This window comes from Cimex lectularius, unplaced genomic scaffold, assembly GCF_000648675.2.
Source record: "Cimex lectularius strain Harlan isolate CLEC.00 unplaced genomic scaffold, Clec_2.1 scaffold64, whole genome shotgun sequence".
In the NCBI taxonomy this organism is placed as follows: Eukaryota; Metazoa; Arthropoda; class Insecta; order Hemiptera; family Cimicidae; genus Cimex; species Cimex lectularius.
In genome coordinates, this window is record NW_019392702.1 from 931,476 (window position 1) to 945,355 (window position 13,880).

General features: G+C 34.9%; 2 protein-coding genes across 2 annotated transcripts in view; one reads left to right on the plus strand and one right to left on the minus strand.

Annotated features, from left to right (window-relative positions):
• The window catches only part of LOC106672294 (homeobox protein prophet of Pit-1), a 42,917-nt gene that overhangs the window by 14,903 nt on the left and 14,134 nt on the right, over positions 1-13,880 (minus strand). The window contains exons 2-3 of the mRNA XM_024226187.1: positions 4,354-4,487; positions 4,070-4,177 (exon numbers count right to left, since the gene is read on the minus strand). Coding sequence (XP_024081955.1) covers positions 4,070-4,177; positions 4,354-4,487 — 242 coding nt within the window. The remainder of the gene's footprint in view (positions 1-4,069; positions 4,178-4,353; positions 4,488-13,880) is intronic.
• LOC106672480 (multiple coagulation factor deficiency protein 2 homolog) overlaps positions 1-13,880 on the plus strand; it is a 78,268-nt gene that overhangs the window by 4,429 nt on the left and 59,959 nt on the right. The window lies entirely within an intron of this gene.

Here is a 13,880-nt window from a genome sequence, read left to right on the forward strand (position 1 = left end):
ATCCGCGTTTCGGCTGCCGAAAAAACAAAATAGACAAAGCTAACACCTCGTCTGAAAGGTCGAAACGCGCCTGAAAACCAAAAACGCAAAGATACAAAACAGACTTTTTTTAAAATAAAAAAACTCCGCTTCTCTATACTGATGCTGAAAAGCTAAAATGTGCTACATGTATGCAAAGAGATATAGAAATAAATAGATAGACCAAGAGCGAGAGATTGATTGATTGATTAACGATTAATTTATTATGCATTTTATTATTAAAATGCAGGCAAATGTTAGGTGTCTAGGACCTTTCTTACACAACGTGTAATTACAATTATAATATTTGTTTATAGTCGCTACAGACATAAAATAGAAATAACAATCAACACTGAACTAAATGAATAAATTGAGAGTAAGTTTCACTTATGTTATATTTTTGTACAGAGCCTATTATTGTCGAGTAACAAAATTAGATATAGATTTGTCGTAAGATTCTGAAAAACTAGATAGTACCTTCTAGAATTGGAACATAATTTTACGATTTAAATATGAAATAAAATACTAATAAAATGATTATTAACGTTTTAAAAGTCAATGTAAAAGTATATAATAAAAAAGAGAATAATAAAGTAATAAATAAAAATATATAAGTGTATGATGTACTGTTAACTACTTAAATATTAAATAAGATAAACGCTAATTTATAGTTTTATATTCAACATATTTACTTAATAAGTATTCTTTAGGTTTTACTTCCAATGATTTTATGCTTTTTTTTTAACTATATATTTCGGTATTAAGTTAAAGATTTTTGAAGAGAGAAAGAGAGAGAGAGAGAGAGAGAGAGAGAGAGAGAGAGAGAGAGAGAGAGAGAGAGAGAGATAGACAGACAGACAGAGAGAAACAGAGATAAAGATAAGGAAGGGAGAGGGAAAGAGAGAGAAAATGAGAAGAAATAAATGAAAAACAGAATTAGAGGTAATCAAAATCAGAGAGACAAAAATACAAAGACAAAGAATTAGAAAGTGAAAGAGAGGAGGAAGTGAGGAGAAATAGATGAAAAACAGAGAGAAACAGAGACAACGATAAAGAAAGGGAGAGGGAGAAGAAGAGAACAAATATATAAAAAAAACAAAAAGAGTGAGAGAGAGAGAGAGAGAGAGAGAGAGAGAGAGAGAGAGAGAAGGAGAGGGAGAGAAAGTAGTAGAGAAAGAAAGAAAGCGAGAGAGAGAGAGAGTGAGTGAGAGAGAGAGAGAGAGAGAGAGATTCATCATCAATGATAATTTATGTTAAACCATCATACTTTATCACCCAATACATTCTACGTTTTACAGCCGACAGGTAAACTTTGAGAATTTAATTAGAAGTGGCGAAAAATTTCCAATAGAGATCTTCTTAGAAAAAAGCTTGTGCTTAGCTTCGCTGTTAAAAGTAAATATGGTTTTAGTTCGAGCTTGTGAAAAGTCTCTGATCTTTACATTTGACAGTTATAGTTGATAAAAACTGGACTGAATAAATGTGTATAAGACAGGCAAAACTTTGCCCTAAAAGTCGTCTCGCCTCAACTTGATCATACCTCCGACAACAAAATTGACCCGAAGCCTTTTCCAACGAATTTTTGAGCAGAAACTCTACTTTGACGATGTGAAATCAGGTAAATTTGTCAGTGTGAAATATTGAACTATTGATATTATGCATTACAAGAGGTTATGCATAATATCTATGCATAACTACTAGTTGACTACAAATTTAACCAAAACTTTTAACCAAATAATTGATTACGTATGTATATTTCAGTTAATAACACTTATGAATTCTGTAGGTATCATCAACAAATTCAAACATTACGGGAAGCACGGATTGAATATATGCAATACTTTTGCGGGTAAGAACAGACAGACCGTAGAATTATGGGATAATATATATTTCTTTAGTGTTAAATTAGGCAGAACACTGTCGGAATGTCGAGAGCGTCAAATTTGAAAGGCGGCCTCCCACAGAGACGCCCCCCGCTGAATCACATCTGTCAGCAGTGACGTGATCGAACCATTGATTCGTTTCTTCTAATCTAACATTGTCCCTTCTGGATATGTTTTTGCACTGAATAGTGTATATACATACTAAAAAACGCAATATATTCTATGGGAAACATAAACCAGTTAGAATGGACGGACCCCGAAAATGATCAATGTCAACAAACAAACTAGGTAATAGGAATAATAAATTAGGACATATTTTTCTTGATGTAAGTTTTCTCTAGTCTACTCTACTCTTTCTCTCCCTTCCATCCCTCTGGTTATCTCTGTTTTTCAGCTATTTCTCCTCACTCTCTCTCGACTCCTCCTTCTCTCTCTTACACTTTCTTAATCTTTGTCTCTGTTTCTGTCTTTTTTATTTTTATGTATTTCCTCTCATTTTCTCTCTCTCTCTCTATCTTCTTATCTCTCTGTCCCTCTCGCTTTCTTTTTCTTTGTCTCTGTTTCTCTCTGTTTTTCATCTATTTCTCCTCACTTTCTCTCGACTCCTCCTTCTCTCTCTTACACTTTCTTATTCTTTGTCTCTGTATCTCTCTCTCTCTCTGTCTCTTTTTATGTATTTCTTCTCATTTTCTCTCTCTCTCTTTCTTCTTCTTCTCTCCCTGTCCCTCTCGCTTTCTTTTTCTTTGTCTCTGTTTCTCTCTGTTTTTCATCTATTTCTCTTCACTTTCACTTTCTTTTTATTTTGTATCTGTAACACTCTCTCTCTCTCTCTGTCTTACTCACTCTCTCTGTTTTTTATTCATTTCTTCTCAATTTCTCTCTCTGTCCCTCTCGCTTTCTTTATTTTTGTCTCTGTTTCTCTCTGTTTTTCATCTATTTCTCCTCACTTTCACTTTCTTTTTATTTTGTATCTGTAACACTCTCTCTCTCTCTCTGTCTTACTCACTCTCTCTGATTTTTATTCATTTCTTCTCAATTTCTCCCTCTGTCCCTCTCCCTTTCTTTATTTTTGTCTCTGTTTCTCTCTGTCGGAGTCTTTGTCTGTCTGTCTTTCTCTCTCTCTCTCTCTCTCTCTCTCTCTCTTTCTTTCTTTCTTTCTCTCTCTCTCTCTCTCTCTCTCTCTCTCTCTCTCTCTCTCTCTCTTTCAGTTGAAATTATGGCAAAACTGAGAATAGGTTATATCTGGCTCTCGGGTTTTGTTTGTTATCATTACCATTCAGGTGGGCGGATTTTTGATATGCTATATATATATTTCGATAAGTTGGTCTGTGCGTTATCTGTGAAGTCAAGCCTTTTTTTATAAGACAGTAAGGGGTGCTTTCGTCAGCCCTTTGTTTGTCGGGGATTTAGGTAGATTAAATCTGGATGCTTTATTTATTGTTCCTGGTGTTTTTTCTGCGACGACAGCGATGATAGGCTGATCAAAAGATGATCTTCAACAACCGCAGTCTTCACGAAGAAATCTCATTAAGGTTTAAAGCATCAAGTCAAGTTATTTGAATATTTACGAGTTGCGACGCGCATGACTTAATACAGTCTACTCCCTTCAGATACTTTTTTTTTCTTTTGTAGATAGATGTATTTATTAACATTTAAGGAATGAGTGTGAATTTTAGATTTACTGCAAGACTACTTATGTTCTAAGTATGCAAGTGGCTAGCATTGGGTGAATATGAACTACCCACGTGATGCCTGTCTATTTTTAATGTAATTTAGCTCTCATGTATGACAGAATGTATTCTTTTTTATGTTAGTCGGTTTCGGCACATGTGGAAGTGCATTTTTGAACGTAGGGAATTTTTTTTAGTACGCTAAGGAGGAGAACAAATACTCTGTTTAGTCAAATGTTTGTCTAACCAAAATATATGAGATAAGGTGAAATATATAGAAAGAAAATCCTGTTAAAAACCAGAACACAGGTAAAGTATAAGAAGAGGTCAATTGTGAAACAATGAAAACAGCGCTAAAGGTATTTAAATATTGAAAAAAATTATAAACCTATTTTTCTTCTTACCCTTTGCTACTAATCAATACAGAAAACGTGAATATTAAACCGACGAAAAATTTCGTTTTAAAGGGCTACGAAAAGAATAGAAGAAATAACTGACCTGTATCCTGGCTTCGTTCAGCTTCGTGGTTCGGGCGAGTTCTTCTCTACAGTAAATATCGGGATAGTGCGATTTAGCAAAGGCCGCTTCCAGTTCTGCCAGTTGTTCCTAAATTGAAAACAAGCTACTGTCAAAAATTGTATCCCGTCCTGTAAATCCCGTCATTAGATTTTAAAGAGGGCAGATGTCGCCCATCAGAGGGGCGGCCGACCAGGTGGCTGTCGGATTTAGATTTAATTGTGAGGATAACGAGTCAATTAGTGACCTCGGACTTCCATACTCACTTGGGTGAAGGTCGTCCGATGTCTTCGACGGGCGGGTGTAGGACAGGAAGCCGTTGTTGGCGTGTGGCCGGCGTGCTGTGGACCGGGAGACACGACTGGCTCGTTTTTCAGCTTTTTAAACGCACCCTCGCCACCTGTATCAAAAATTGAAAATTTAATATGATTTATAAGTGATCTGGTGGTTTAAAAACGTCAGAACACAATCGAAGAACTTAACCTTGATGTATACTGATGTACATATCGTATCTGAGTGTGCATTTATCTCCTTGTATAATATTTATAGTTTGTTCCTAAATATTGCTTTGCTAATATTCAATAATTTAAAAACAAATCGTAGATCAGTGCTCAATACTAAAATATTTTTTATCGTATATTTATTATACGTTTTCTTGTTGGATTTAAACTGACATGTGCGTTGAGCATGTGTTTTTGTTTGTGCTTGTTTGTTGTTTTGTGTGTGTGTGTGTGTGTGTGTGTGTGTGTGTGTGTGTGTGTGTGTGTGTGTGTGTGTGTGTGTGTGTGTGTGTGTGTGTTTGTATAATTATATAAATAAATTTGTATGAAGTGTATTTTTTTTCTACGATAATAAACTTTATCTAACAGATTAATAATTAAATAGCCCTCATAAATCAGGACCGATACTTATTATTTATGAGTTATTTATCCAGTTCTTTCTGTCTGGATCTTATATTTTTTCTAGGGTTTAAATTATTATATATAAAATTAAACTATATGTCTATTTAGTAGTCATAATTGACCGTATTAATTATCTTAATTAATTATTATTTTAAACCAACCAACACTTTAGATTTAAAATATTAATTAATATATAAAACAATATTATTATCGTGCCTTTATAAATTTTTATTTGACCAAAATTTTATAGTCATTGACGCCACGATTTGAACTCAGAACCGTTAGTCTAGTAAATACAAGTCAGACGGCCTTACCATTTTGCCCCCTCCACTTTAATAACAATTATAAATGTTTTAGTCAAAATTCTATGTCAGTGTGATAAACAATTTTTTTTTTGAAATTTGCAACTGTAGACTTAACTACTGTACTAGAAGCAAATGCATTGGTGGTAGAGAATATTTGAATTGTCCTGAGCGGAGAAGTCACTCAGTAGTGACACTTTGATATAAGTATATTTAAGCATTCGCGGTATCACTCGAGTTGAGATCAAGAGGCCATAAGCTTTCCAGTCGGCGTTGTGGAGTATCGGGGAGTGTGGTTGAGGAGAGTTGGGTTACCAGGGAATTAGGGGAATTAGGATGACAAGTGAGTGAGGAGTGGAATTTATTGTATCTTGATTTGATGGCATGGAAACATAAGGGATATTGAGGTCATGATGAACAGTACGATTGGACACATATAAGGAGCATTTGCAATACACCGGAGGGTTTTGGATTGGATTCGCTAGGAGTTGGATGCGTTGGATGAGCCTCATATTCCCACACAGTAGGTAAACATTTTTGAAGGGAAAAATCCGATTACTTTAGAATAAAACTAGAGAGACGGATTATTCGGCAGAGAAAATGGGCTGAACTATTTGTTAGTTATTATAATTATTTCCATTATATTTCGTGGTCAGATTGACCAAATTAGTTCTTTCAATTAATTAATCTTTATGTAAGGTATTGGTTGAAATGAAAAAGTTAGTGTCATCAGCGGGATTCGAACCTATGACCTTCGGCTAAATACGTCGCTGCTCTACCACTTGAGCTATCGTGACTTTGATCCACTTGGATTATAATTACCTATATTATATTTTGATTTTTTTAACTTCATCTCTGTAGTACAAGTATATGTATGTGTATATGTATCAGAAGGACATCAGAAAATCAAGGACATCGGTGTTTTGGCGGTCCACCCGAAGTTAGGCTCCTGGGACTTGAAGAAGGTTGTTTTAAAGGTTTTGGGCTTAAAAGCTAGGTAATTTCAGCCCCAAAAGTCCGCAGTGTTGAAAACTAGGCACACTCTCATTCATTGTTAAATACATTTTCTCTTAATATACCAAACACTCAAGTAGGGTGGAGTACTCAATATTCCTTCATCACCTTTTAAGCATATCAGTTAATCAAATTGAGTACGGAGGTAAGTATTTAGGTGTTCTATTCCGATGTTTGGAAGAAACAGGACTGTTCTATTGTATGTAGTGCGTGATATATGCCTCGTTTTTTGTTTTCCTTAGCGTATATTGAGGATGAATGTATTTATTAGCTAAATGATCAGTGTGAAAGATCCGATGTCGGAATATCAAGTACTTACCACCCTAACTGAGTGGTTGGTATGTAAATAAGAAAGAATGCATTTAAGAGTGAGTGAGAGTGTGAATGGGTTTGTATTTGTAAACTGGGTTGGGGCTGAAATGACCTAGTAGTTGATAACCCCTGGAGCCAAATGTTGGTGGCTGGACGGGTAAGATCCGAGCCAACAGCATTGAACCGTTAAATTAATCTCACAGTATGTCTAAGCTCCGACAAAGGATAAATGTGTATCTTAAATACTATAAGTTGGAACCAAATTTTAGTAAATCAGTTATGGGTGGAATCTGTGCACTCCTCTGAAAACCATGCTTGTACTTTCCTAGAAATTATCTAAAGTATTTCCGGTAATCATTTTTTCATTTTGGTTATATCAAGATATTTGTAGAGGGATGATGTTTAATATAATCCTAAAGCACGTCCCGCTGAGGGATGAAAATTTAATTGAGTGTTTAGATCCACTGTTCCAATTTTTGAAGGAAATGGGATTGTTTTATTATATATAGTGCTTCATATATGCCTTGTTTTGTGTGTATTGAGGTGGATATATTTATAAGCGTGAATGTGAAGTGTGAGAGGACTGATGGTGAAATATTACGACAAAGAGAAAGGTTGCTCGATGTGTCCCACTTAATTGAATGAGGTCATTCTTTGGCTCCATATAGAGAGCGTGTAAGAATGCAACCCAATAAGAGAATGGTGCTTGAGCGAGCCAAAGAATATCTAGGTCCTCAATATATCGTTCCCAGACAACTTAAAACCTCTTTACAAGACATTTATTATTGAATATGAAAGTCCGAAGAAAAGAAAATATAGTGAAACTTTACGGACGTCTAACCACACTATAACACGTTTTTCATATTATTCTCAATTAAAATTTCAAGGGGACTGCCGGGATTCGAACCCAGAACCACGGAGCGTGGCAAATACGCCGACTCTCTAACCTCTCGGCCACGTGGTCCCCCTATTTCGTTCCTACTTTATTATTTAGTATCTAAAACTTTTCGGTTTATATGGTTTTCCCTTCCTTTAATTCGTTTACTTACTCGTACTTCGGACTTTCTAGAATCTGGATGTCTGATCACTATTACATAGTGTCCTAAGGACAAACTTAAAAACAAACAGATGCTCTAGTGAAAAACTGAATTTTGGAAGTTTCTCTATGGCGTGAAAGAAGTGGAGATTGTTGTGAATTTGGAAAAATCAACCTCGTCGTTTTCATCTAAAAGACGTACAGCTGCAGTTGGCATGTTTGCTAACTCTGCCCTATATTTCTGTTTTACTTTAGACAACAGATTGACTTGGATTTAACATATTAACAATTTAAAAAATGCATGAGATAGAACATGGTCATCTTAATATAATCCGATCAAAATTTCCGCGGTAGCTTCAAATAAAAAATTAAAATCAAATGATGGTTCTGCAGAAACGTCAGTCTAACTACTGTATTTGAGCCTCAGCTGAAAATAGCCACATTAATAAATTTTAGAGCACAAAGATGCAAAAAAATTGATTCTTAGTAGATACAATGAATTGATGCTGATACTTTTGCAACCTACTTCCATGGAAAACCAGATGAACCCTCCCATTGTGTGCCGCGACTATCTAGAGCTATTTAAAACGAAATGAACACAGCAAATTCAAATCTAGTCAAAATTAACTTGTTATAACAAAAAAATAAAAATTGAACACATTAAAAATCCAGTAAGGAAAAATCTGTTAGTATGGATATCTTAGTACAATATATACTATTGTAGATATAATTGTTATAATTATCAATTCACTGCTCAAATAAAAGAACTTTTTTGGACAAAAACGTTTACCCAATTTCATCTTGAAAAATAATTTTTTTGAAAGGTTATTGTGAGATTTTCTCTTGACTATGCAGGGGTGCAATCTGTAGTTTGGTCGATTCCGGTCAATTTTGACAGCATATCCTCCCTGTTTTGGTATGTCAGACACGTTTAGGTTTTCGAACAATGAAAAGGGATCAAATTATAAAAAGCAGGATCGTGTATGACCGACCCAAACAGCGAGGACAGGCGGACCAGAATGACTAGAACCTAGCTACACTAAATGCTAACTATATTTTTGTAAAATAATCTTTTAAATTTATTTGTAATGGATTTTAATGATATCATCAAAAATTGGTCTCATATTGGATTTTGTTCAGACAGCGTGACCAACAGCAGGAATATTAATTTGTATTTGTACACAAAAAATGCATTTGCATAATTAAATAATAATAGCTGATATTATTAGACAAACAATCTTCATTTAAATCTTTGATGAAATGGCCCGCAATGTTGTTAGACACTAGCCAAGTCGGTAAGCACGCCATGCCGGCCAGGAACAGTCGAGCCGACCACATTGGATAGAGCAGCGTCCAATTTACATTTCAAATAGATGAGGACGACTCTGTTGAAAGGGGCGAACCCACTCTGACGACCGGCATACCGCAAGATATTGAATGAGACACGACTATCATCATGCCCCTTTCATGTTAATCAGTGGATAATTCGAGCACCATCGTCATTTTGAGGTAGATTAACTGATTATACCGTTTACTTGAGGACAACCCCAACATAAATCGCATATTTGCTTTGGCTTTATTTGACACGTGATCGTAAAGCATGATGAATTTTTCCATTCAAGAAGGGAATAAAAACAGAAAGTATTTTTCGACTAATTGAACGAATCATTTCATCAAAATTTTTAGGTGTTTCCTAAATAATTCTTTTTACAATTTCAAATTTTCGCCAAGGTCAGTTGGAGGTTTGGGCGATTTTTTGTTTATTTGAAAGCCTAAACACGTCTGGCAGATTAAAACAGCGAGGATAGGCGGACCAAAAATAATCGAAACAAAGAAACTACATGTTCACTACCCCGTGGACCTCAAGAATAATAGCACAATTAATTCTCTTATTAACAAATTTCTATCAATGAAAATAAGTTCTATTTGAAATTACTTGAAACACAAAGTGGCACAAAGCGTTGTATTGTTCAGGGAAATGTAAACAATATGAAAATAAAGCTGGTGAAATCAGTTTATCTGCGAGTGGATGAACACACGAACCGGTCCATCTGATTACGTTATGGGTCCGTCAGTTCTCGCTTTTTGCGGTTTTGCAAATCTGTTTTGAACTGAACTGTATTTAAAATTCTATAAAATAGCAAGCTTTCTTTATTTCAATAAAGAATGCAATATTCAACGGATTTGAAATGATTTACTCTATAAGCTCTAAAATGAGTGCCAAGTGAGCAGTAAATGTCCTTAACCAATTAAAATACGTATTTATCAATATCAATTAATATAATTTTAACATAGAAAAATAAAAAATTTGAATTGATCAACAAAGTTTTTGATTCTGTGATTGTATTCCTATACTCCAACTAAAAATGTGCAACAAGTTGAACAGAAACGTAAAAAAAAGCGTGACTTCATTGTTTGTTGGATAACACAAGCCCATAATATTTAAAGGATAGTGTTAGAGAAGGGGGCAGGATGGGGTGGAAACGGGAGGAAAGCGTATAAAGCTTTTAAAAGCTCACCCCTGGTTGTTCTCCCTCCATACAACCCTTTTCGTCTAACGCTAAAAGCCTTCTCTTTCCCGGCGTCCTCGCCCCAAAACGTTCCAAAACCGAGCCTTTGATACAACAGAGTACATATCTGTGATAAAGCCTGTTCTATCCGAGTTTCAGTAACGATTTGATAAATAAACAAATTAGCATAAACGACGTACAGATTGGTGTTGACAATTTGAAAATAACCGGATCATAAACTTCTCAATGCGTCATCTACGATCATTCATACCTAAATCGTTAAATTTGAACAATATCATATTTCGAATAAATTGAAATATCAAGAGAATTGAGCTTTTATCTCGGTAGGCTAAATTTAAAAAAAATATTTGGTGGTTACGATGATTTGGATTTGGTTTGATGTAAGCCGAAATCTGCACATGTATGTCCATATATATACATATTTGTAGAGCTGAGTCTATCACTTCTCGTAGTCCATCGCCAATTCCAACTTTCGTTAATTGTAATAAATTACCGGCAGGCCTCCAAAATCACACACCTCGGATACTGGCAATCCGGGGTCAGACTTAGGTTTTATCAGTTCAACCATCGAGGTTGGATCCGGTGCATTCAACCAACGCATGCAGTACCTAGATCTAAACCCATCCACACTCTCACTGTTTCATAAAAACATTCTCTCTTATTTAAATGCTAGTCACTCAATTTGGGTAGACGAGTACTGGATATTCCTCCATCACCCTCTATAATTAACTTAATTGGGAGTTGATGAGGTACTCAATATTCCGCCATTTACTTTCTCACACTATACATGCACACCAATAATACATTCACCCACAACACACGCTAGGAACACAAATACTATCATTCTATATATATAACCCTGTTTCTTCAAAAAATCGGAGAGTTTCGATTAATAAAGCACATTGTCAATGTCTTTTCTTTTGAACTACTCTTCAGTTGGAATATAAAATTATAGAATTAAAAAATGCCAGTTACGTTATTTTCAAACCAGGAATATCATTGTGTACAGAAAATAACTTATAACATTATTACAAAAAATGGCCGTTTTTTTTTGTCGGTCTTGCTATTTTGGTCCATCTGGCGTATTTTGCCATTTCCATTGGTGGGTTTATGATACTTGGCTGGCCAAAGCAGCGTAGACAAGCGGACCAGATTGATCGGAAACGGCCAAATTGTCCATCACTCCTCACATCTCAAGACGAAATCTCAGGATAATTACTTGTTTAGATATACTAAACCAAAATATTAAATTACACAAGGAAAATATGAGGAGTATTTCAAAAGAACGAGCTTCTGGGAAAGAATTTTTTATATTTCATCACACCCTGAAAAAGCTCTCTTTATAGAAAAATATGCAATTCCATTAATTTTGCCGTAAGAAATATAATAGTTTTTATAAATATATAATTATGAAGGCTCGAAGAAAGGAAACTAGACAGGGATAGAAAAAAGAACTGAGAAAAGAACAAGACAAAAAGAAAATTTTACCAAATGAAGACGGTGAAAGTAGGAAAAGCGGCAACAAACAGAACGATAAGTTTAGAACAAATTATGTAATAAAAAACTAGACTTGCATAGAACAATAGAACATGATACCGAAGAGAGTGAAGATGTTGAAGGTGCATTAAGAGTCTGCAAGCTAATAAGCCGTAGGTTTGGATAAATTTCTGTTATTATATGTTACAGGTAAAAATATTACATATTAAGGCATAAATTATGATTACTTTGAACGATTGAAACAAAGAACACTCAAGTCTGGAAAAGGCTCTTTGGATTTTACACACCAATGTTAAAAAACAACTTTATGAGAACAAAGTTTTCCTTATAATAAAACTAATAAATATCATACAAAATATAGTACCAATAAAGGACCAATAAGTCCAACTCAAAATATTCTGGAAAAATTAAATTTGGAATGTAAATCAGGAACGATCTCAAACTTGAGGCTAATAATTCCTAATTCTAAGGGTAACACGTTGCCATAAGAAAAAAAATCGGATCCATTTATTCGATACATGAAAATAATAATTAAAAAATACTGGTATTTTGAATATAAACAAAACTCAAATGTGAAAGGAGTTCTAGAATTACGTAGTTTTCATGGGATAAAATCAATAAAAAATCCAGGGCTACTCGTTTGTAAGATATAGGGTGGTTTTTTTTATATCTGTTATCTTATTCAACTTATTTCGTTAAAATACTTTCTTCAAAAAAAGCCCTGGAATATATTTCGCAGTTCTGAGGGTTCCCCTCATCGGGCAGATTAGTCTCTAAATCAGGTCTAAAATAAAAAAGCTGAAAAAGATTACAAGGAAGAACAAAGCCCCGAAATGCATTGCTATCCTTTGTTTCATATTAGTGTTTTTTTTATAGATTTCCCAGCAGGGGATCTAGTTTAAGGAAGGATAAATTAAAAAATATTGTTTTATTAAGTTTAATATCCAATTTCACGGCGCAGCCAGATGCTTAACCCACATGACATGGTCTTGTAAAATTGATGGCCCCTGTGCCGTGAAATAAACCGGCTAATAAACTGGCCAATAGTACCGTACTCTGTCAATCTAAAAATCTGTATATCTCATTCCCGTTAACATTCTTTATTTTTAGTGTTTTTTTATAGAATTCCCTGCAAGTGTTCTAGTTTAAGGAAGGATAAATTAAAAAATATTGTCATTAATATCCGATTTCACGGCGGTCCCAATATGCTAAACCAACATGACTTGCGGTTCTTGCAAAATTGATGGCCGCTGTGCCGCGAAATAATTCGGCTAATAAACAGAATGAACAGTGTAAAACACTCACGATCAAATAGTTAAACAGACACAAATAAATAAACAACACACAAATAAAAATACAATCAAATAAACACAAAGACAATCTGACAAAGTGCGCATATATGTCCAGCATGATGAGAAAGGTTGCCCACCTAATCGAAGGCTGAAATTAGCTTCGTATAGAGAGCAGGAAGAAAGGCCACCCGATATGAGAATTGTTCTTGACTTCAGCGAGCATCTAGGTTCCTTGTTCCGATTCTTGGAGGAAACAGGGCTGTTTTGATGTTTTGGATCTGTAGTGTGTCTTCGGTGTGAATGTATAGTGTGAGAGGGCCTACGCCGGAATATTGAGTACCCATCAACCCTCAATTAGGTTAGTTATGTAATACGTGAAGAGTGATGGAGAAATATCGAGTACTCCACTACTCTAACTGAGTAAACGGTTTGTAAACAAATAAATATATTTAAGGGTGAGTATGGATGTACGAACTGATTGCGTATTGCACTTGGAAGACAACCTCATTGGCGGGTAGGGTGATTTTCGAGTCCTGCCGGTAATTTATTGTAAATTGCAAAAGCTGGACTTGCCGGTGGATTGCGAAAAGTGGTAGGCTTAACTCTGTTCACGTATGTATGTATGCATGCGTGTGCAGATTTGAGCTTATATAAATTAGTAAAAAGTTAGAAATAAAAACCATACTGCATTTATAAAAAAGCAATAACAATAAAAACAACATAAAAACGTACTTGTTTTTCTTTGTTGTCAACTTGTGTCTGTAAAATACTCAATACCCACGACATTCGCTGTGTGTAAAATTTAATATACACTACAAACAGCAAGATCTAGTAAAGACGCTAAGTTCCGAAATATATTTAAAAAAATACAATAAAAGAAAAGAAATAATAAGTTATAGTCGCTTTA